Source organism: Canis lupus, chromosome 10 (genome assembly GCF_011100685.1).
Source record: "Canis lupus familiaris isolate Mischka breed German Shepherd chromosome 10, alternate assembly UU_Cfam_GSD_1.0, whole genome shotgun sequence".
Lineage (NCBI taxonomy): Eukaryota > Metazoa > Chordata > Mammalia > Carnivora > Canidae > Canis > Canis lupus.
The window spans coordinates 21,500,171-21,524,665 of NC_049231.1; the positions used below are offsets into that span (position 1 = coordinate 21,500,171).

At 56.3% G+C, this 24,495-nt stretch overlaps 1 protein-coding gene across 5 annotated transcripts in view; it reads right to left on the bottom strand.

Annotated features, from left to right (window-relative positions):
* The window catches only part of FBLN1 (fibulin 1), a 117,322-nt gene that overhangs the window by 55,242 nt on the left and 37,585 nt on the right, over positions 1-24,495 (bottom strand). For 4 of the 5 annotated variants that reach the window (XM_038550224.1, XM_038550223.1, XM_038550226.1 and 1 more), the window contains 3 exons: positions 11,190-11,295; positions 5,097-5,232; positions 2,848-3,019 (listed from right to left, as the gene is read on the bottom strand). In XM_038550224.1, coding sequence (XP_038406152.1) covers positions 2,848-3,019; positions 5,097-5,232; positions 11,190-11,295 — 414 coding nt within the window. Of the gene's footprint in view, positions 1-2,847; positions 3,020-5,096; positions 5,233-11,189; positions 11,296-15,537; positions 15,602-24,495 lie in introns of those variants that run through there. The other variant, XM_038550227.1, reaches the window with a different exon arrangement.

The following is a 24,495-nucleotide window of genomic DNA, read 5'->3' on the forward strand; positions in this document are numbered from 1 at the left end:
TCAGAGCGCACCCCGATGAAGAAAAACAAGGAAAGGAAATGCGACCTAATGGAAACCATGGAAACAATATTCCTCCCAGTGTCATGTCCTCTTCCCTCTGCTTTCTGTATCTTCAGTGAGAGTGTAACACACCCACACCAGAGAAATAAACATCGTGAAGAAGAAACATTAGCAATTCTGCTATAAAATTCAATAGGGCAGGGACCCCTGGGTGGCTCAGCGGTTAGCATCTGCCTTAGGCTCAGGACGTGATCCTGGGGTCCTGGGATCGAGTCCCGCGTGGGGAGCCTTCTTCTCCCTCTGCCCGTGTCTCTGCCTCTCTCTCTCTCTGTCTCTCATGAATAAAACCTTTAAAAATATTCAATGGGAAGTAACCTATATACATGATGTACAAGGCATTTTTTTTTCCGGCCGTTAAACTGCGGCCATGGTCCCTACATAAACTTTTCACTTGGCCAGGAACTAAACAAAAGACTTTGAGAGTGTGAATCAGCTCTCCCAGGTGAGGGGGCTGGGAGCACCTTTGCTGAGGTTATTCAGCTCGGGGACTCCTCGCTCGCTTGAGGCATTATTCGGTCTAGGTCAAGGTGTAGGTTGGGGGCGTCCGCCAGGAGGACCTGCAAGGAGCCACTTCTCGCCAGAGTGATGAGGCCATCGAGGTTTGCACGGTGATCTGTGGGAGCCAGCAAGCCTGGCACAGACACCACCATTCCTGCCAGAAAGCAAATCTCGAACATGGGCTTCCCCAGCCTCAATCTTCTGGTCTGTAGACTGGGGGTAACCAGTCCATGTCCCAGCACGGTTCCTCCCAAACTCTCTGCGGTAAAGGGACAGGGCTCTTTCCCCCATCTTAAGCCAATACTCTGATAACCTGTAATATAAATGCATTACCAGATAAACTAAGTAATGGAAATGGGCATCTTAGCCCCCACGTAGATGAAACAGACCTAAGTCACGCTATCATGTGCTTATACAAGTTCCTAAAGGTTTACACTGAATTCCTCTACTTATTTTGGCAGAGGCCGGCAGTGATCTGGGGACCCTCTGTGTGGCCCCACGGCAGCACACAGTAGGCCCGCGATAAACCTTCCTGGAAGGAAGTCATGTCTGTGTCTACGAGGAGGGAGGGCAGGGAGTCCTCACAGGGCCTTTGAGAAAAGTCTGGTGCAAGAATTGAGGCAGATAGAAGACAGCAGAGAAATAAGACATCTGGAGCTGCAAAAAAGTTCAGAGATCGTTATGGAAACAAGACATAAATCAACAAAAATCCTCCCCAGAAACACAGGAGAAATTCTCCACCAGGACGAACAGTTTGGGTTTGTTTAAAGTGAAAATGTCATCCCTGGTTTCAAAAGTCAAGGAGGGAGCCAGAATGTGGTTCCAGGCCTTCTTTCCGACTGAGATATCTGAAATCAGCCCCACGGCATCCATGAGAAATTAAAAACAAAGAGAGACTCGGTCCACTCGACCCAGGGCCACAAAGCCACGAGGGTCATGAGGCGGGGGTGATGGACAGTCCGACACAGGGAGCACGGGTCTGTGAGCTCCCCCATCCAAAGGCCTTCCTGCCCTTTACCCACCACGGTGGGAAGCGGGGAAGGAGCCCAAAGTCACAGGGCAAGCCCGGGGCACGGCACATCCCACAAAGTTTCCAGGGTTATCTCCATTACGGCCCCGGAAACCACCGCAGGAGAGAAAGAGGTTATTAGACAGACAAGAAGTTTCCTGAATCGTGTAACTGAGCCACGGCCAGAGGCTTCAGGATTCATCTTGGCCCTGGACAGATGGAGGGTGGTAGACGCACAGCTGGGAGCACCCTTAAAGCTGTTCTTGGGGTCACGCACCAATAAGTACGAGTTGAAAGAGCACAGCCGGCTAGTAATGAGTGATACCCCTGCCCCGCTTCTTCTCGACACATCACTGGCACCAGACGGACAGAGAAAGGGCGCTGGCCAGGGGGCGGAGGGCCAGTATCCTCCCTCCTGTGTGTGTCACCAAGTGACCTCAAGCACCAGGCCCTCATCCGCAGAATGGGAGCAACGCCAGCCACCATGCTGCCCGGGGCCGTGGGACAGACCGGGAAAGGTCGTGAAGGCAAACATTTACGGAGTCACCCCAAACGCTTTACACTCACTCTCCCATATATGAAGCAGGACTATAATTATCCCTATTTCACAGATGAGGAAACTGAGGTCTGCATAAGTTAGTTTACCTAAAATGCATGTCAAGACAGGGACATGGACCCAGATTTGTCAGATCCCAGATCCCAAGCCTTCGGTCCCACCCCAGGGCCGTGGCTCTCAGAGGAGGTAACCAACATGAAACTGCTCGGAGAGCTAGAACCAGCCTCCGTTGAGTTAAGGCAACGAACGGTCAACGTGTGTACGCACACCACCGTGGTCGTTCCCTTTACGTGTTAACTTGGTTGGGCCACGGTACCTAGATATTTGGTCAAACACCAGTCTGTGTTTACTGTGACAGTATTTTAGATGAGATTAGCATTTAAATCAACAGACTCTGAGTAAAGCCGATTGCCCTCCATGATGTGGGTGGGCCTCGTCTAATCTGGTGAAGGCCTTCAGAGAAAGACTGACGTCCTCCAAGCAAAAAGGAATTCCGCCACCGGATGGCCCTTGGACTCAAGCCGCAACAACAGCTCTCCCTTGGGTCTCTGGCCTTTTCGCCCAACCTGCAGGTTTCAGACTTGCCAGCCCCCACAAGTGAGCCAAGTCCTTAAAATAAATATCTTCCTCTCTCTCCGTATATATATCTACACACATCCTCTTGGGTTTTTTAGGATAACCCCGACTAATGCACTGCCCGAAAGGGAGAAGAGGGGGAGATTACCTGCTTCTTGGAGGTCCCCAATGTCCCCGGGGGCGAAGTCTGCTGTCTCCTGGCCCTTGACGCAGCACGCCCGGAAGACCAGCCCACACTGGTAGCCGACCATGAGTGTGTACTCACAGCTCTGGCCCTGGGCCTGGGCCGCCCTCCCCAGCAGGCAGCAGTGGCAGCACCTCTGCAAACACAGGCAGACACCGGATGGAGAAGCCACACAACACAGCAGAGCCCCCCGGCCTCTCGGATCCCAGTATCCACTCGGCCTGCACAACGACACTGCTGGGGCTTGGCTATCTCTTCCAAACGCTGGCAGCAAGCAGCTCAGCAGGCCGAGCCCGGGGCGTGCTGGCCCCCAAACCTCACAGGTCCTGGTGCTGGGAGCAGCCTTCAAGGGGGTGCACCCAACATATGCCCCACCACCAGCCTGTCCCACTCAACACCCCTGCTCTGTCTGGCTCATACACCTCCAGGAGGAATTAGCCATGACAGGGACCCTGTGAGGGTCACACAAGAGCCCCCTGCAGGTACACTCCTTGTGTGGGGGCTAAGATTTCTCCCCCAGGCGCACAAAAATGAATATGCACTGGTCTCTTCCCTCCGATTCAGGTGGTTTGGGCAGCAGGAGGTGCATCGCACATTTGAAAAGCACGAGACCCTCAGGACAAGTCATCAAACGAGGGACAGAGTCACTGCCCAGAGTCACTGTCCGTCACCTGGACCCCCAGTGATCCTGAAAGTGATGCCTGAGTTCTGCAGACGGCATTTAGCCTGCTTTATGAAAAGCCTCATTTCAGTCCTTACTGTCTTATCCATGGAAAGGCACAGAACTTTCCAAAAGGTCCAGAGTGGGAGAGCCAGGAGGTGGGGCTCTGCTTGCATTTCCGTGGGGGCTGATGGGGCTTCCATCCCGCCAGAAAGAGGGAGGCATCAGTTACCGCCTCCACCTTCCAGGGCATGAGTCATCCTTCCCGGAAACACAAATCACACATCTGCCAAAGTGGCCTGTTTCTTCTCCCGTTAGAATACTCCAAGCCTTCTCTCCACCTCCCTTTTCTTTCTAGTCTGGGGACAAGGGCAGAGCTGTCTGGCAGGCAGACAGTGTCTGCAGAGCCCCGGCCCTGCCCGGGGAGGCGGCCGCTGGACGCTCTGGCTCCTGGCTCCGGGGTCCCCCTCTATGACCAGCGCTCCCTGCCCTCACCCCACCCAGCTCCCTCACACCAGAAGCCTCCTCCCATGGAGGCCCCCAAAGGCTGAGGGTGGGTGGAGGGGCTCCGGACCCCCGACTCCCCACGCGGAAGCCCCCTCCACCCTAGTCTGCATGAAGAGAGGATCCCCAGAAAGGACCCCACACCCCCCTCCAGGAATCCAGACTTCATTCCCATTCACACTCCGTGAAATGGCTCCTGGCCTTCCTGAGTGGGAATGGGAAATCTTCCTGGAAGTGCACCTCCAGAGGCTCCCAGCTGACCAGGTTAAGTGTCCAGCTCCTCCTGGTTGGCCTGGTTTTTCTCTCTCAGTGGGTGGTGAGGGCGGGACAGCCCAGTGAATGTGCGGTTTGCAGGCCCCAGGAAGCGGTCAGGGGCTCCTCCTCCCTCACGCCAGGACGCAGACCTTCCACGGGGACAGAGGCCCTGAGGGGCCCGGCGCGGACCCGGGATGGATGACATCACCCTCGCAGAGCTCGCTTCCCCCTGGGCCCAGCGACCCCACGCCGGGCCCTGCCTGGCCGGACGCCTGCCCTTGCCGGTCCTGACACTACCCCAGCCAGGCCACTGCGGAGCGTGGGCCTCTCTGAACCTCCCTCTTCTCTTCTAGGGCAGCTATGGAGGCCCCGTGTTATCAGAGGCCCCGGTGGACCGGGGTGGGGGGGCCAGGGGGGGGTACGGACGGTGGAGGGGAGGGCAGGGGGTACCATTCTGGGCTCCGGGCAGGCAGGAAAGCTGGAGGGCCTGCCTTGAACTTGGAGAGGCTCGGGTCCCTCCCCCCTCCCAGCCCAGGTAACCTCTGCTCTAATTTCAGTCTTCCTGCTGGAAGCCCGGGCACTGGAGGTCCTCGGGGCAAGGCTGGGTCCCTTCCTCCCCATCTCCCTGGTGTCATCCAGGGTTTTCTGACTAAACCGCAGGGGGCGGGGGACCAGACAGGCCCCTGGGCCCTCCTGCTGCTCTAAAGGACAGGCCTGGGCAGGCGGTGCAGGCAGGAGGGCAGCCAGGCCTCCCACTGGGGACGGCGCTGCTGGCGGCAGGACAGGTCTTCACCTTCACGAACGTAGCCTCCAGGCTGGTGTTGTCCCCGTGTGACGTGGCGCAGCTGTCTTGCTCGTTGGCCAGGTTGATGCCTGTGGCGCAGTGCAGCTCCTCCAGCTGGCTGTGGCAGCACTGCTCCTGGACCATCCTGCGGGCGGAGGGCGGCCGGGCTGAGGGCAGGGCCCGGAAGGGTGGGGGTCCCGCGGGGGGCACACAGGGCCTGGGAGCAGTCGCCCCTCAGGGATGGGGGCCCTGTCATCTTTTGGCACCTCCCCTTCTCAACCGACTCCCACTTTCACACACACTAGGGCACACACATTTGCACACACACTAGTGCACACACACTCCCGTGCACGCACACACACACCAGTGCACTCCCATGCACATGCACACACACTCGTGCACACACACATGCTTCGATATGCACACACTCCCATGCGCTCACATACCTACACACAGTGCTCACACTCGCTCCCATGCACGTGCACACACACACACTGGAGCACATGCATGCTCCTATGTGCGCACACACTCCCGTGCACTCACACACCTACACAGTGCTCACAGTCGTTCCCATGCACGTGCATACACACACACTGGTGCACACACACTCCCGTGTATTCACACACCTACACAGTGCGGACACACACACTGTTGCACATGCTGCTCCTGTGTGCACACACACTGCCATGCACTCACATCCCTACACACAGTGCACACCCTCGCTCCCACACATACACACAATAGTTGGCACACAGAAGGTGCTCAAGAAGCGTACAATTAGAAAGACCGAAGCAGGTGGTGTCTGGGGGTGGAGTTGGGAGACCCCGATTCCTGTCTCTGAGTGTTGCCCTACAAAATGTTCCCACCCAGTTAAAAAGCCACCCCTTCCGATTGCTGACGCTGGACCAGACACCCTCACCCTTCACCACTCATCTGTCTCTTCCAGACTCAGAGGAAATCGCTCCCGAGGTGGAGGAGCTGCCTGAGGCCACGCAGCGAGGGACGGTGGCAACCGTGACGCGGGGCCGTCCACATGTCCTGGCCCTGCCGGGGGCTCCGGAAAGAAGGTCCTTGCAAACTAGAGGACGCCCGAGCGTAAAGGCTAGTGTCGGCAGAAGGACCATCACCTGCCAAAATTGGATCCTTGGACACAGCTCCGGGCAGGGCAGGCTGGGCCGCGGCAGGTGAGCGGGCAGGAGGTGCGTGTGAGGCCCAGGTACGGCTCCCACCAGACCCAAGCCAACGTCAGCAAGGGCGGGACGAGCCGCCCAACCACGCCAGTCCAGAGAGAATGGGGTACCCAGCCTCGCTGTGCTGCCGACCAGCCAGGCTCCCCTGCCCGGGGGAGCAGCAGCCTCTCAGCCGGTCCTACCCCCACCTCCACCCTGCGGGGCTGGAGCTCTGCACCTGGCCTCCCATGTGCTTCCAGAACCACCTGGGGCTCTAGGATGGACTCGCCTATGCTTGTGATACCACAAACTGCATTCGTGCTTTTTGGTGAATTTACAAATAATAGGTATACCACCAGATTGCCAGCAACAGCATCCAGACGGGCATCTGTCTGCGCATGTTCAAAGACAGTGGCTGCACAGAAAAGCAGAGTTAGGGAGGATCAGAAGGCTCAGGCACTGTCTGGGAGTGGCCACCATGCAAAGCGCTAGGGTAGCGCCTTGAAATATTAAATACACAACTGCCATGTGATCCAGCGATCCCACTCGTGAGTAAACAGCCAAAGGAGCTGAAACCAAGAACTCGAGATAGTTGCACATGCACATTCATGGCAGAATCATTCACAACAGCCAAAAGACGGAAGCAACCGCATGTCCACTGAGCAATGAGCACTGAGCCGAATGCGGTCCGTCCCTACGGTGGCGCACGACTCAGCCTGAACCAGCGAGGGGATCCTACACCTGTCACCACATGCATGGACCCCGAGAACATCATCCTCAGTGAAATAAGCCAGTAACGAGAGGACAAACGCCGTATGTGTGCACTTGGGTGAGGAACCCAGAGTCCTCAAAATCACAGAGACAGAAGAGAATGGGGGTGGCCGGGTGCTGGGATGGAGGTTCGGTTTGGGAAGATGAAAACCTTCTGGAGATGGGTGGCAGCGAGGGCTGGCCTGAGCGTGCTGAACCACATGCCTAAAACCGCTTCAGATGCTCAGTTATGTTATGTATATCTCACTGCAATGAAAAGAAATTTGACTGTGTCCCTGCTGTGTGCCAGGCCCACGCCGAGGCTTCGGGGACCCGGAGCGGTGTCGCCTGGTGGAGAACAGCCTCCTGCACCGAGGGGCTCCGGCGGCCGCGGCTCCTAGGCCCTGTCCCAGTGTGGCCAGTGGCAGGAGGAGCCTGGCGTGGGGCATCTGCAGAGCGGCATGCAGATCCCCAGCCTTCCTGAGCTACCGGCCACTCGGAGCAGCAACCTGGCCTGAAATCCCACCTGGCTCACTTGCTGGCCTCCTTCAAGCTCTGCCTCCAATGTGCCGCCTCCGTGAGGCCTTCCCAACCACTCCGTCTACAATCTTCAGCCTGCCCCAACCAGGAGGAGACCCTGCCTATCGTACCCGTTTTTCCTTTCCTACGACACAGGACACCTCCTCACACACCATATAATTAACTTATTACTTTATTATCTGTGTCCTCTCTGGAAGAGATTTTGTCTTTTCTGTTCCCCAATTTATCCCCGTCTCCTGGAGCACAGTGCCTGGCACCTAGCAGGTGCAGATGTTTGCGAGTAAGAAACGAAGGCATCGGGTGCGTCAGTTGTGTTGAAAAACCTCAGCCTTGGATTCAGTGCGTATTCAAATTCCTCTGAGAGGTCGGTGGGCTACATTCAGCCCGAGGTTTTAGGCAACTTTACATTTATTTTATTTTATTTTATTTTTAAGATTTTATTTATTTATTCATGAGAGAGAGAGAAGGCAGAGATATAGGCAGAAGGAGAAGCAGGATCCCGCAGGAAGCCTGATGTGGGACACGATCCCAGGACCCCAGGATCATGCCCCGAGCCAAAGGCAGACGCTCAACCACTGAGCTACCCAGGCGTCCCACAACTTTACATTTAGATACTGAGGAACGTTGGCCCTTAGTTCAGGGCAGGGTGCAAGGTGACGTGCGCCTTGGGGAAGCATCAGAGCAGCTGTCCCCTGCCTCCCCCCAAGTGTGTCTCGTGTTAGAGGCTCCAGCAGAAGCTGAAGGCACTCGGCCAGAGCCCACGGATGCAGGAGGCTCAGCTCCTCTGAGGTCCTCTGGGGTCTCTGCTTCCCCACCAAGGGGAGCCGACCCCACCGAGCCCCTAGGACCTCCTCCCCCGACTCTGCCCAGGAGGCTCTCCTGCCTCTGTTATTTCATCCCACCCTGAATGACATCTCCCTTTGAGCCAACAGCCCAGGCTCGGCCTCTGACCTCTACAGACGATGTGGGGGCTCAAACCCCTGTGTTAACTGAGCAAAGGGGAAAACATGCAGGGGAGGCCTGAATGGGGAGCAGACGGCGACCCGGTGAGAGCCAGGCAGCTTGATACTAACACTTCATCAAGGGGTCCTGGCCCCTGAGTTCACCAGGACGAGGCAACCAGCCTCCTGGAGCCTCCGTGAAACAAAATGCTGGTCACTGCCCATCAGGGACCGTAAGTGGTGTCCTGGGAGTTCAAGAACACGTTTTGAGGACATGGTGATGCAGAAATGTACACCGCCCACCAGGATTTCTGCAGGCCCCCGTGACCAGGTGAACTCCAGCAATAAGTCGGGGGTCGGGGGAGCCTGGATTTGCAGCTACATCTCCCACAGAGAGGAGAAATGCAGCTGTTCAGATGGTATTCCCTACATGTCAGGATTTCTCTTGAGGCATGTTCGAAATTTACAGTTGAGCAAAACATAGATCATGAACCAATGCCTTCTGTGTAGCTAAGAAGGTATCTACTCTGTCATTTGGGGCCCATTGGGGATTAAAGATAACTCTGGAACATATTAAAGACTTTGGTTGGTAGAAGTAACTAATAGGGGCCCCCAGGTGGCTCAGCGGTTGAGCATTTGCCTTCAGCCCAGGTTGTGACCCTGGGGTCCCGGAATCGAGTCCCACATTGGGCTCCTGCAGGGAGCCTGCTTCTCCCTCTGCCTGTGTCTCTGCCTTTCTGTGTCTCTCAGGAATAAATAAATAAAATCTTTAAGAAAAAAAAAAAAAAGAAGTCACTAATAAATTTAGTAATGACTGAAATCCAAATTCACAAGGAGGGCTCAGCAGCCTCTAGGTCTCTCTGACCTGAGTCCCTCCCACCTGGGCGTGGAGAGGTTCGGCTGGCTGATGCCTCACTTTGAAAGTCTCTGATTTCAAGAAGTATTGATAATAGTGGCTCCCTGTTATGGCTTGAACTGAGTCCCCCCCCCCCGAGTACTACCCCAAATCCTATGTGGACATCTTCACCCCCTCATAACCTCAAATGTGACTGTATTTGGAGAGAGGGTCTGTAAAGAGGTAACTAAAGGTGAATGACCATTGGGGTGGGCGCTAATCCTGTACGACCGGGGGCCTTAAAAGGAGATCGGGACACAGATGCACGTACAGAGGGTCGAGCCTGCGAGGACACAGGGAGAGGACGGCCGTCTGCAGGCCCAGAAGAGGGGCCTTGGGAGGAACCAGCCCCGCACCCACCATGGTGCCGGACTTCTGGGCTCCGGAGCTAGGAAACCATAAGCCCCACAGTCTGTGTGGTGTTTGTGATGGCAGCCCGGGCGGACTGACACACTGTCTGGCTTCGTGGTGCTGGCTTTTTCCCTCTGTCAATGTCCCTACCCTGAAAGTATGGCATCACAGTCCTTTCCCAGTTGGGGAAATTGAGGCTCTGAGCTGGCTCAGGTGGCACAGCCAGGAATCCAGCCCCGCTCCATCCAGCTTCCAGGGGACCAGGCTGTTCCTCATGGGCAGTCAGCAAACAGAAGGCTCGGTGCTGACCACTGGCTTTGCACCAGCCCCTCTGACATTTGCAGCGCTGAGCCTCACTTGGGAGCCGAGCTCCCGGCTCTCACCCGTCAGATGCCCCGCACATCCTGACTGCGTGGCCTCCCACTCTATTCAACCGACCTTGTGTCCCATTTTCTCTTCCTTTGTTTGGTCTATAACGCTCTTGACTTTTCAAGAATTTCCTAAATCAAGATTTACATCGTCCGGCCATGCTGGCAGACTGCACGTGATGCTCGCTGCCAACATAAATGCAAAAGCCCAGAACGAGGCGGACGAGCCTTCCCTGCACATTCTTTCCATGGCAGTTCTCCGGCCAGCTCCCCAAGGCCCCGAGGGTGGTGCGGCTTAGCCTGGGACGGGAGGAGACCTCGAACTACCCAGCGAGGGACTGCTGTCGTGCCCTCGCCTCCCTGACGCTGGCTCCCCTGGCCAGCGGATCTGGGTTCAAATCCTACTGCCATCAACTACCTGCTGTGTGTGCAGGGGGGTTAGGGGAGCTCATGTTGCTCATCTGTAAACTGGGATTAACAACAGGGTTAAATGACGTAACGTGCAACAAATACACAGTGCAAAGGAAGCGCTTCGTACAGGCTTGCTACTATTTTTACTATTACGTTTACGGTGACAATCAACATCATCGATCTTCGTCACATACCCTAAGTTTACATTCTCCCAAAACTTGGAGGGAGCTTCAGTTAATTTAAGGAAAGAGGAACGGTGGATCCAGGCGCTGCATGAGAAGAACAAGCATCTGGGGCTCGTCTGTGTGTTCCGGGTCTGAAGGCAGCCCCTACTTTGACTTGCCAGGCACATGATCTCACCCGACCCCACAACAGGCCGCTTTGTGTTAGGAGGAACCTGACTTGGCCACAGCGCCCAGCAGCGGCAGAGAGACCGGCAAGGCTGGACGTCCCTGCTCTGTGGCCCAGGGACAGGAGTGATGCCCCGGCCACCACAGGGCAGCCAGGCAGGGGGAGCCCAGTCCCGCTCGAGGACCTGGGAGCACAGAGGAAGGGGGAGGGGGTCACCCCCCACGCCTCCCACAGTGTGAGTGGACGTGGCCTGCACGCTGTCCCTCCTCCCCCATTCTGCTAAAGGAACACCACGCGGGGAGAACGGTGGCCGCTGGCACATGTACCTGCATTCCTTGGATTCCGAGGTGTACGGCAGCGAGCAGTCCCTGTGCTGGGTGGCCATTTGGTGTCCGTCAGCACAGCAAGCCTCCATGACGGTGTCTGCGGCCACTGTGTGGGGAGAGAGCAAGGTGCCTGGTCGGGGGGTGACTCGCCATGGGCCCACGTGAGGGCCCCTTTGATGTGTGGCCCCCATCCCATTGCCTCCGGCCCCCGCTACGGGCCAGGCTGGTCTGAATAGGCCTGGACACACCCGGCAGTCACTCCACAAATGTGAACTGAAAACCCACTGGGTCCTGAGCTGGAACTCATACCCGCTCCTTCCTAGAGAGGCCCGACATCTCCCAAATCCAGGCCTGATTCAGGGGGCTCAGCTCGATGCTGGGGATCCATGCTCCCCCAGGCTGAATCCCTGCTCAAGCCATGCTCCAGGGACCCTGCCCAGAGGGGGGACCTGCCCAGAGTTGGGCCTTGTCCAAAGTGGGACCTGACCAGACAGGGACCCTGCCCAGAGGGGGACCCTGCCCAGATGGGGACCCTGACCAGATGGGGACCCTACCCAGAGGGGGGCCTTGCCCAGAGGGGGGGGCCTTGCCCAGACGGGGACCCTGCCCAGACGGGGACCCTTCCCAGAGGGGGATCCTGACCAGATGAGGACCCTGCCCAGAGGGGGGCCTTGCCCAGACTGGGGGAGCCCTGCTCAGACGAGTCAGGAGGGCAGCAAAGGGGTGCAGGTAACACCAAGATGACCCTTCGAGGGTCAGGGATGGAGGCGGCCAGGAGGTTCCCAGCAGGCTGATACTGGACACTAGAACAACCCAGGGGGGTCCCCTCCTGAGGGAAGGTCTGCCTGGTGAGTGGGGAGCTCACACCAGGGAGGAGAAGCAAAGCTCAGGGACAGGATGGAAATGGAGGCCTCACAAGCCCCTCGGGTGAGGAGGAAAGAGCCAACATTTCTAGACCAGCTTCTGGGAGCCACATCCGCGTTTCCTCCTTAAAGTTTTTTTTTTTACATTTATTTATTTGACAGAGCGAGAGAAAAAGAGCACAAACAGGGTGAGTGGCCGGCAGAGGGAGAAGGAGAAGCAGATGCCTGAGCAGGGAGCCTGACATGGGGCTCGATCCCAGGACCCCAAGATCACAACCTGAACTGAAGGCAGACGCTTCACCGGCTGAGCCCCCCACGTGCCCCTCTGCTTTAATTTTTGTAAGCTCCTAGTTAGCAAGGCGTCAGTCCTCATCCTACAGTTGATTTGCACAAGATCCCGTCCCCGTCCACAAAAAGGGCAGCAGAAGGGTCCACACGGGTCAAGCAGCAGGCCCATGCGCACACTCACAGACGGACAATGGCCCTCCAGTCCCCAGGCTGGCTGGAGGAAGAGGGGTGTCACCTGGAACCAGGGCTCCCGGGGGTCTCGGAGCTGCTCCCCACAGCGAGAGACGTACCCCGGCCCATCCTCACTCTCCCGGGGCTCCCCTGGGCCGGCAGAGTGAGTCCAAGCTGGTTTGGTGAAGAGTGACATACCACCCAGTCCGCTGCCACCCGGCCCCTCGTCCCCTCCCTGCCCCCTCCTCGCCCCCCGAACGTGAGGGATTGGCCACGGGGCTGGGGCTCAGGTAAAGGGCTGGCATCTCGGGGCTCCCAGCGCAACAGCAGGAGCCCGGCCCCAGGACAGGAAGCCGCAGGGTAAGGGGCACAGTGTCCAGTGTTCCCATTCATGCACCCCCCACCTCCCACCCCCGTTCCTTCGTTCTCATCCTGAATTTAAGGCAAGTGCTCATGAAACACAGGACCTTACCTGTCAGAGGTAAAGTACGGCCTGTTGTTCATGAGTGTGACCCAGCCAGGAGGCTGATCCCCCCAACACCCCTGGAGCCGCCGAGCCCAGCTCCCCAGCCACCCCGGCTCCAGCTGGGCCCATCCAGCCCTCCCCCCACCGAGGTGTCACCCTCGGGCTTCTCACGGCCCCTCTGGTCTCCAGCACCGCCCACCCACTGGCTGGGTGCCCCCACTCCTGCAGCCGGCTGCCCCCAAATATCCTGCAGGCTGGGCCTGTCTCGTCCTCGGTCCATCGGCACAGAGCTGGCAAGAGCAGCTTCGGGGCTGAGCAGAAAGGGCACGAGCTGCTGGGGTCACAGCTCCAACCCCACCTCCGGCTCATCCTTGCTCTGTGACCCTGGCCTGGCGACGTCCCATCTCTGAGCCGCAGCCCCCTCGGTGGTGAAGACGGGGCTTGAAGCGCCTCCGGAGAGATGCTGAGCTGCTAAAGGTCTGAGCACCCAGGGATTTGCTGGCCTGGTTCCCTGGTTCTCAGGGGCCGCGGCCCCCGCCTGGGGTGCGGAAGCCCCCAGGGATGAGCAGCACCCCCAAAGCCTCCCTCCGGCCCTGGGAAAGGCAAGCACCGGGGAGGCTCAGACTCCCACGGCCACCTCAGCAGCGTGAGAACCTTGTGCCCTGAGCTGTGGAAACATTTGGAAATGATTCTCGCTGGGGAACCTGAGCACTTTGAACCTTCTTCTCAGCAGGACGATAAAAATATTAAGTCTTTTGCTCAGTCCAGAAATTGGAATGTCCCTGGAATGCTCCAAGCAGCCACAAAGCTGGAAGTTGTGCAAAGCAGAGCCGCCTGGGGGCCGCGTCTGGGGCAGGGAGGGGGGTGGGGATCAGCATGCGCTGTCCCCACGCCCCGGGAGCCTCACAGCCCTCTGGGGTCAGCTCATCCCTCTTGGGGATGCATCCCCATCAGCCACAGGGAAGCTCTCGCACAGCCCCAGCAGATGGGCAACGGAGAGTCTGCCAGGGCCCACGGCCGGGCTGGATGGTGACAAGGCAGGGGTGCGGGGACCAGACCCGGCAGGGTGTCACTGTCCTCATTGTAACAGGCAGCCCTGACACGTGATGAGCTTCTTCGATTCACCATCTCTTTCCCCCACGAGCTCTTACCTCCCCTTTTATGCCACCACGCAGGGCACAAGGGGTCACCTTGCTGGGCAGAGGAGGCATCTTTTCCAAGCCATGCCCCCTCTCTTGGCACCTCCATCCCTTCCTATATTTTACTCTCAAGGAATGAACAGCTCTGGGCTGGACATCTCTGTTCATAAACTGTCATTCCTAAAGTCCTGAGTATTTGCTTAGGCCAGAGAGGGAGGAGAGGAGCTGGATCAAAGGGAAGACATTCTCCAGACTCTCCGAACAAGCAGGGGACAGCTGTCCTGAAGGCCTCCCTGCTCACACGGCCCTGCCAGCCCCGCAGCTGGAGCACCGCTGCCAGGGTATAGGGCCAGCACCGGTGGCCAACGGGTGGCCCTTGAGAGCTGGGCTAACTGGCCAAAGTTCATGGGTTTCTGGTCAAGGCAGAGGTGCTGATGTCAGGATGAGCTGAGAGCTGGGGCTTAAAGTCAGAGGGACCAGAGGGAGACTGCCAGCCCCTGTTTATCAAGCCCTCCGGAGCATAGCAGTGCAGCGGGGAGGAAGGGGCAACATCAGGCAGATGGGGGTTCAAGCCCCTGTCCCCCCACCCCCGAGCCTACTCTGCAGCTCACCATCCCTGGAGCAAATTCCTGAAACTGTCTGCACCTCACAGGGGTGCCCCAATCTGTGAAATGGGGCTCGGACCCCTGAGTCACAGGGTTCTTGTGAGTGCCCGGCACACAGAAGGCAGCCAGGGGCTGTCCTACTCCTGTGTCTCCTCTAACCCTTTCACCACTGTCTTTAAAGCATATGCTGTGGGGGACGCTTGGGTGGCTCAGCGGTTAGCGTCTGCCTTTGGCTCAGGGTGTGATCCCGGGGTTCCTGGGATCAAGTCCCGCATCGGGCTCCCCGAGGGAGCCTGCTTCTCCCTCTGCCTGTGTGTCTGCCTCTCTCTCTGTCTCTCAAAAATAAATAAATAAAATCTTAAAAAAAAAAGATAAAGCGTATGCCTTAAGTGTTTTATCACCAAACTTGTCACCATCGGTGGCTGTAGGTATGGAACCTGGACTTCAAAGATAATTACGAACGGAAGAAGCCAAATGGAGCTAAGTCACCACACAGGGATGGGAACATAAAGGCTAGGGCGTCCTCATCCCCCCCCCGGACCATGCCTTGCCCTCCCCACACCAGGGGGAGCGCTCAGCTGTCACTCAAAATCCCCGATGCTTTCCAGGCCAACCTCTCGCTCTACTGCTCCTGGGCCTGGGCTCTGGCCCCTCGAGGCTCTGGTCCTTCTCCGTCCAGCCCTACACCTGCTCACCTCCAGATATCACCCAGCTCTGTCGGGATATCCTTCATCATCATGCCTCCCCACCATCACTGCCATCGCTCAGTGAGTGCTTGTCGCTGAGTGCTCACTGTGTGCTGGGCCCAGCACTTACCTCGATTCTCACAAGACCCCCAGTGAGGCCAGTTCATTATGTTCCCCATTTTGCATGTATGAAAATTGCAGCTCAGAGAGGTTAAGGAACTAGCTCAAGGTCACACGGCTGGGGGAGGTGAGTGGCAAAGCCAGGCATCAGGTTTGGTTCTGACAGCCTCCAAAGCTGGTCTGGTCTGCCTCCTGGCAAATTAGGAACTCCTCTGGGGCAGGGATGGTACCTCTGTCCTCCCGGTGACCCTGTAGCATCCGCCCACACCTGGCACAAACAGCGAGGCTCAGTATTAGTTGAACGGGACAGACTGGCCACAGGCTTCTTAACCAGGCCGGATCTGCAAGACTGTCCCTGGAGTACAAGGTTCGCCTGCAAACACACCTCTTCACGGGGAGTCAATGACTCCCCGGAATAACAACTGATTGGGGCCTACTACCCCTTAGTGTGGGGCTGCTGAGAGCCCAGGACACGCTGGGGCCATGGGTCTGAGACTCCAGAATTACCACTTTATTGGCCTTAGAGACAGTTGCCCCCCAACCCATCAGAGCTGCAGGGAAAGGAGGGGTCTCGCAGACAGAGGGGAACCCCCTGCAGAATTCTCCAGAGTCACGGCTCAAGGTGTCAACAGGTACCATCTGCAGCAGGTTGGTCTTTCACGGACATGTGCATCCCATCCAAGAGAAGGTCTGTTATTAACCTATGTTCTGAAACAAAAAAAGCCCCCTCCCCCACCTTCCCCTGGGCTCTTCCCAAGCATTTCCTTTCCCTGGGGCGGGCCCAGGGTCTCTAAAGCACCAAGGCCAATGTCACTCCCACCCCCCACACACCTCTTCCAAGACCCATCGCAATTCGATAGGGACTCCGAGCTGTCTTTGCTGTTTTCATCCTTGTCCCCTTTGTCGTGAACAAGCTTTACTCTGGGGACCAAAATCACATTAGGGCAGAAAGGAGGCATGGTGGCCCAGGGAAGGAGTGCTAGGTAGGGAGCCCAGGCTGGTGTCCCCGCCTGTCCCTGCTCTGTAGCAAGGGAAGAGCGGTCACTATAAACATTGCCATGGGCCACCCGGGTGGCTCAGCGGTTTAGCGCTACCTTCAGCCCAGGGTGTGATCCTGGAGACCCGGAATCGAGTCCCATGTCAGGCTCCCTGCGTAGAGCCTGCTTCTCCCTCTGCCTGTGTCTCTGCCTCTCTCTCTCTGTATGTCTCTCATTAATAAATAAAATCTTAAAAAAAAAAAAACATTGCCTGCATAGATAGTCTGAAAACCTGCTACGCACCGTGTTCGGATGATAGAGACCCCAGCTTCCTGTTCTACTAAAGCCACATAGAACACGACAGTCTGGACCATTGCTTACCCTTCCTCGTGCCTGGAGAATAGTGGCTACACAGGCGTCTTTGCGTTAAAATGACCTTGGCCTTCCCCACGATGGTTTAAAAGCCGAGAGCCTAATTATGAACTAAAAGCTCCGTTTAAAGTTTGGTTGTTGAAGACATCGTGCTCAGTGAAGTAAGCCGGTCAGGAAAGGATCAAGCCTGTGAGACTCCACCTACGAGGTCCCTGGAGGAGCCACAGTCAGAGACGGAAAACAGACGGTGGGCGCCAGGGGCTACGGGACAGGGTGGGGGGTGGGAGCTGTTCCGTGGGCGCAGAGCTTCAGTTTGGGGAGATGAAAAGATTCTGGGGGCGGACGGGGTGATGGTTGCACAACCATGGGAATGTACTTAATGTCACCAAACCGTGCACTTAAAAACGTTTAAAATGGTGAATTTTATGTTATGTGTATTTTACCGCAATTAAAAAAAAAACACATTTAAAAAAATTGATTGAGTGTTTGGGCACCTGGGAGGCTGTCGGTTAAGCGTCTGCTTTCAGCTCAGGTCGTGATCCCGGGGTCCTGGGATCGAGTCCCGTATCGGGCTCCCTGCTCAGTGAGGAGCCTGCTTCTACCTCTCCCTCCGCTGCTCTCCTTTCTTGTGCTCTCTCTCTCTCTCTCCTAAATAAATAAAATCTTTTTTAAAAATAACAATAAATTAAAAATACTATTTAGAGACAGTTCCCCCTGTAGCAGTTTGGTGGCGGCTACAGGTTTGTACGTAGCAAGCCAGGTGACCTCAGGGAAGAGGTGAAATGTTAAGGAAAGAAAGCAGAGGGCAGGGCTCACTCTCTACCCTGAGCAAGAGCCTAGGGAAGGCTTTTGGGGGGTGACAGGGAGGCCATCCTTCTGGCATCACTTCCCCAACCACATACATTAAGAATTCAGCATTGTGGGCAGCCCGGGTGGCTCAGCAGTTTAGCACCGCCTTCAGCCCAGGATGTGATCCTGGAGATCCGGGATCGAGTCCTGCGTCAGGCTTCCTGCATGGAGCCTGCTTCTCCCTCTGCCTGTGTCTCTGCCTGTGTGTGTGTGTGTGTGTGTGTGTGTGTGTGTGTGTGTCTCATGAATAAATAAATAAATAAAATCTTAAAAAAAAAAAGAATTCAGCATTGTCAGTGCAAGGGAAAGAGAGAGGGGGGGAGCCCAGGCAGTGGTCTGCTCGGACAGGGGATATACAGCTGGGCCAGGGGGCCTGGGGTTGGGAAGCAAGAAGAGAACAGGGTGACACCTCCCACTGGACACCACATCTCACTGGCACCAACCATCAAGGATTTCACGGCGGTGGACAGCGTCAGGCCAACCAGCAGTCATAGACTGGCTGGCAGCCCTTCCAGAAGGACATCGATTCACAGAAATCCCATGCAGAGACCCCACCACATCTGAACAGCCCTCAGCCACATGGAGCAAATGAGGCTTCTTTTATCCCTAACTCCTGGGAGCAATGCCAATATCGATGACGTCACCCTCAGGTGAGCCCATGCTGGAGGCCCACGCATGCCCGATGCTGGGCCGCAGGTGCTCTTAAGAGAAGCAGGGCCACCGGCAGTCTGCAATCTTCTCTCTCGGACCACTTCCCTCCCTTCTGAGCAGAAGCTTCGATGGAGCACACTTTTAACCTCTGGTTCCTTGTAATCCGACTGTGAATTGGATCCACAAAGCATTACACTAAATATAAACGAAGAATAAGCTCTGCTGCAAAATCTTATTAGCCTTCGACTCAGATATTCCAAGGGAGGTGATGTGTGGGTTAAAACTGCCCAGCCCTGGACCGGCCTCCACCTCGCTGAGCCTCCTCTTCCTTACCTGTCAAGTGAGGAGGTTACAGTGTTGGGCTGGGAGGCTGGATGGGATAATCCAGGCAAAATGCTTACATCAGGGTCGGACCACAGAAAGAGTCTTCGAAATGGAATCATACAGTCACACAAGTTACTGCACCAGGAATGGGAATGGGAAGAGCGTTCTTCTTCACGGGAATCACACACCCCTCCAGACCGACACATTGCCTCGTGGCCAACACCCCACCACCTCCCTTCAGGGAAGAGCCACACCTGCCAGAAATAACTGATGAGCATGTGGACATAGCCTGGTTCACCAGCTTCAGATACCACCTGTCACCTGAGACAGCAGCTAAAACTTCTGGGTGAATTAGGGCTTCGTAAAGACTAGAGGGCAGACTGTGAGTCTGGTGGTTTTGATGGACGCCAAAGGCATGCTAAGTGTTCAGGGCCACACTGTGCCTCACGGTCTAGAGCAGCACATGTTCTCATCAAGTGGTAAAGACATGCATGTTCTTCCCAACACTATAGATACTGGCTGACACTTAGAGGGCTTCTATACTGCTCCTTGGGTGGAAGCTTCCAGAATGTCAGCCTGCCATCTATTGTCATCATCACAGGGGCTCTGGGCAACGCTGGACTGGCCCATGAGCAAGTGAGAAGTAAGCCAAGTTGCTTCGTGTAGGGTGTTACGGTGGGACATGCCCAGGGCTGGAGCTGCAGAGGCCCCGGGGTCTGGTCACAGCTCCACCAATGAGGGTCCTTTCACTTGGCACAAGGCCAGGCCTCAGTCTCCTCATCTATAAACTGGGTGGAGAGAAGTTAGCCTGCAGTCAAGCGAAGGCTTTCCAAACCTCGCCACACATATGGACACCAGTCTGACAAAATTCCCACTGGATTGCAACAAAATGGGAGAGAAAGGAAATGGCCAAGGGAGGTTTTCCACAAACCAGCCTGATCCCACTTAAAAGGCCGTCTTTTATTTATTTCTTTTATTCGGAGACCCTGCCCCTCCAAACATCCTGTATGTATATGGAATGGTTGTGGTGGTGATTGGCTGGATCTCTGCTTTCTATTTTAACAGTCTTGTTTGGCAAAACAAAAAAGTGATAAGCTCTGGTGCATAAATGAGAAGGGGGAGAAGGTGCGGCATCAGAGGCTGGCTAGCAAGTCCATTTTCTTGTTTTTCTCGTACAAGCAACAGGAAACTGCAACCAAACAGAAAACCCTGGAAGGCTCAGCCCACCCCTGCAAGGGGCCCTCCCCAACCCTTGGCCACTGCTCTCATGCTGTCCCACGTCCTCTGTGCATTCAAAACACCCCTCCGCGGCTGGCTCGGTTGGTAGAGCACATGACTTTTGATCTCAGGGTTGTGAGGTCAAGCCCCACGTTGAGTGTAGAGATTTCTTAAAAACAAAATCTTAAGAAAAAAGAAAAAAGCCCCTCTTATGACCCTTCCATGTGCAGGCTGTGGCTTGGGGAGAGGGATCCAGAGGTGGAAAGGCAGGAGGAGACTGTCCTCATAGGGACAGCCCAGGGAGACACCAGGTAATTGTCACTGGGGTCTGGTGCCTGGTACCTCCACATCCCCTGCAGGTCTAGGATAAGGACGGAGCCATCTCCCCCTTCAGGGGCACCTGACCGGCCCAGGAGGTGGGGTGCGGGGGATGCTGGAGTCTGCTCTCAGGGCTCCACACAAGGGCGGCAGGTGCCTCAAACCATCACACACAGCACGTGTCACAGACAGACAGGGGTCTCGGGCAGAGAACCAGCGACAGGAGGCAGCACAAGAGAGGGACCAGAAGGCACATCTCTGGGAAGGAGAGGAGAGGCAGCTCCCAGATCGCTCCCTCCAGGCAGTAACCTCCTGCGAGCGACCAAGGGCAGTGGACACGGGGGCCGTCCTCACCTCCTGAGGTCTCTACGGCAGCCCACCCTGCAGGGCCGTCTCCCCTGGTTGCCCCCTGCACTCTCTGGCCACCTGTCATGTGTCCTCTACACCTGGCCTTTGTAAGCTGGAGCTGGGTGGTCCCGTGTCCACTCCCTTCCTGGGACCAGCTCATTCACACCCACGTCGGTTCAAAGGTCTCTTCCTCCAGAAGTCTTCCCCAACTAAACCCCTACATGCGCGTGCACACACACACACGGTAGTTCTATGCTCTATGGTCTCTGTGCACCTCGAACTTCCCAGCACCAGCACAAATGATTAACTGCGTGTGTACTTAGTGCCACGAGGGCTGGGACAAGCTCTGCACCCTGCCCCACGCCGGCCTCCGAGCAGGCCCTCAATCGATTCCTGTAAAAGAACGAATGATCTCATGGCATCCTGGCAGCTCGAGGAAACAGGGGGTCAGGGAGAGATTAAGCAAGTCGCCTGATGCCACAGAGCAAACACAGAGGTGGCCTTGGAGTCTGGCTCGGACTCTAAAGCTCACACACACTCTGGTAACACGCGGAAGGAAACTGGCTGCCGCCGGAGCAGAACTTTCCAGAATCAAGACTTCCAGGCAGCAAGAGAGAGGAGGAGGTTTGCTGCCCTGCTGTTCCTAAACACAATTTGGGGGGGCCCATGGGTGGCTCCGTGGCTGAGCGTCTGCCTTCGGCTCAGGGTGTGATCCTGGGGTCCCAGAATCGAGTCCCCCATCGGGCTCCCTGCATGGAGCCTGCTTCTCCCTCTGCCCGTGTCTCTGCCTCTCTCTGTGTGTGTCTCTCGTGAATAAATAAATAAAATCTTTAAAGCAAAAAAAAAAAAAAAAGAACACATTTGAGAGCCATGCTTCCAGGTTTGAATCCTGGTGGCTCCACACAGCAACACAGGTGTGCGACTTGGCCTCTTTGGGCCTTGGTCGCTTCACATCCCCCTTCATGGATAATGGGGGGGAAATGACAGGAGTGGGTTGCAGAGAGACATCGTGTCAAAATCAGAAGCATATCTCCAGCTCAGTTATTAGCAACCACCACCCACCCTTCTGCTCACACCACAGTAACGGGGTCAGCCTGAACCATCCTTCTCCCTCACCCTCCATGCTCATCCCATGCAAGTCCTGTCCACTCGAGCTACCAGGCACCCTAGATCTTTGCACTTCCCAGCAGCCCCCTGACTATCACTCCACCCAGGGCAGCTTTAGCCGGGGACCCTGCAGAAGCCCCCACACTGGCTTATTCTGACCCCCCCTTGTCTGCCCATAGTCCACTCACCAAGCGGCAGTCCAGATGACTTCTAGAAACCTGAGTCAGTGTCACTTCTCTGCTTCAAATCCTCCAGCAACTTCCTAGTTCACTTTGGATAAAACCCACAGTCTGCATCCTAGTTTTTAAGACCCTCCCATCTCGGCCACCCTCTGCTCCCCGCCACTCTTTCCCAGGGGCACACACTCCCCTCTGGTCCCTCCAATACATCTGATCCCACCTGGGGCCTTGGGCTAGCTGCTCCTTTTGTCCAAATGCTGTTCTCAGGTCTTTGCAGACAGCTCCCCACCACTCACACCTCAGCTAGGTATCACCTCCCCATCCACCCACTTGAGAGGCACCTTTGTCTGCTGTCCTCGTCATGGCATGTCAGGGTCATTGCAGCACTGATTCCTACTGATACAGCCCCGGGAGGGCATGTGTTTCTGGGTTTGCTGTTAGTATGTGCGATGCCTTAAACGGTGGCCCCTAAAATGATATATCCACGTCCTAACCCTGGAATGTGGCTTTATTTGGATTAAGGGTCTTTGCAGGTGTAATTAGGATCTCAAGATGAGGGCACCTGAGTGGCTCAGCAGTTGAGCGTCTGCCTTCAGCTCAAGGCGTGATCCCGGTGTCCTGGGATTGAGCCCTGCATCAGGCTCCCGACAGGGAGCCTGCTTCTCCCTCTGCCTGTGTCTCTCCCTCTCTCTGTGTCTCTCATGAATAACTGAATAAAATCGTAAAAAAATAAATAAATATCTCAAGATGAGATCCTCCTGGATCATGTGGGTGACCCCAAATCCCATGACAAGTATCCTTAGAAGAGACACACGGTGGAAGAAAAAGCAACGTGAAGAAAGAGGGACCCACGAGCCCAGGCACACCAAGAGCCCCCAGGAGCTGGGAGAGGCAAGGATGGACACCCCCCCCACCCCCCGCCCAGAGCCTTGGTGGAGAACAAAGCCCTGCAGACACCGTAATATCTGACTTGTGGCCGCCGGGACGGTGAGAGGCTAGGCCTCTGTTGCTCTAAGCTGCTCAGTTTGCAGTCATTTGTTCTGGAGCCACATGAGACCCACACAGCACACAAGCTCCACGAGGCAGGGACCGTGTCTGTCCCGTGTCCTGGGGCCTCGAGCTTGCTGAGAACTGACAAATGATAGAGGCATTATGAAGAGCTCCTCAGGGGCCAGGCCAAGCTCATGAGGGACACTCAGGAAACATCTGCTGACAAGAACTGAGCGGATTCATGACACCACTTATCACCTCCCTTCTCCTCCTAGGCCTGTTCCCCCACCTATACAAGGAGTGGACCAGCTGACCTGTGGCTTCCATGGGCTGATAGGCAAACTGTTCTTCCCACATTCTCCTCAAATGCCCACCATAAAGCCCATCCCGGGCTCCCATCAGCCCCCAAGGCTGGTTCTCTGGATCCCCTAAAGGGCCCAGACTGCCAGCTGCGTGGTGTCCCCCCTGAGTGGCCCGAGGCTGGCAGTGCAGGGAACTATACACATCACAGACCCGCCAATGTGGAGAAAAGAAGGCTCGGCCCCTGGCTCTCAGGAGCAGTAACCCGGGCCCTTGGCAGGTGGGTCTCCCCAGAGTCAGCAACAGGGTGGGCGGGAGTCCAGCGTCCCTACTCCCGGCACTGGCCGTGTCAGCGGAGCCCTCTGGCTGGATCGCTTGGCAAGCCTGGGGCCAGATTAAGCAGGAAAATGACCTAAACAATTTCCAGGGCCGTCCTCTCCAGATGTCGGGCCCGCCCTGTTGTGTCTGGAACCCAGGACCAGCCAAGAATATTTTCCTTTATAAAGATGCCAGGAAAGGGGCGACTTTCTACCCTGTGGACAGTTCAAGACCTCACCCAGCGTCCTGTGGCCAGAGGCATCCATCCCTGCGTGCACCGCCTCCCCCTGAAGCAGGGGGAGCATGGTCAACATAGGTTCCTTGGGGGCTCCTGAGCCCACCCTGAGATGGCAGCAAGGAGGGCCTGACTTGGGCCACATCCAAGGGAGAGGCAGGTCTATGGCCAGACCCTGGGCTGGGTACCGGAGCAAACAGCCCTCCACCACCACGGCCACTGGCTTCCCAGGACAGAACAGGCAGGACAGGCTTGTCCACTAACCTGAAATAAGACAGGTGCCGTCACCTCGGGGATCATGTCCTACACCAAGCCAGCCACGAGCCCCGCAAGGGTTCTATGGTTCCCATGTATGGGAAACACCTGTTCTTCCTCAGGACCCCGTCACACATGCACTTGTGTATGGGATTCAAGTACTGTCCCACCCGCTTTGTCCCCACCCCCCACCGTTAGGTTTAAGGCAAGACGGCCGAGCAGTCAGGAGCGGGGCTCCTGCATCCCAGCCCTCCATTCACCACTGGGTTTCCCAGGCAAGTTACTTAACTGCCCTGGGCCTTCGTTTATATGTCCCTAAAATGAAAATAAGGACAGCACCTTCCTCATAGGATTGTTGAGAGGACTAAAAGAGACTAATGTAAAAATAGGTCAATTATAATAATTTCCTAGAGCAGGGTGTGTTCTCCGTACTTCAGGAAACAGAAGAAGAGAGCATGGGATCGGTCACATTCGGAATTGGGACCAGTCTCCTCACCTCCTTTGAGGGCCCACCCCCACCTCTTGAT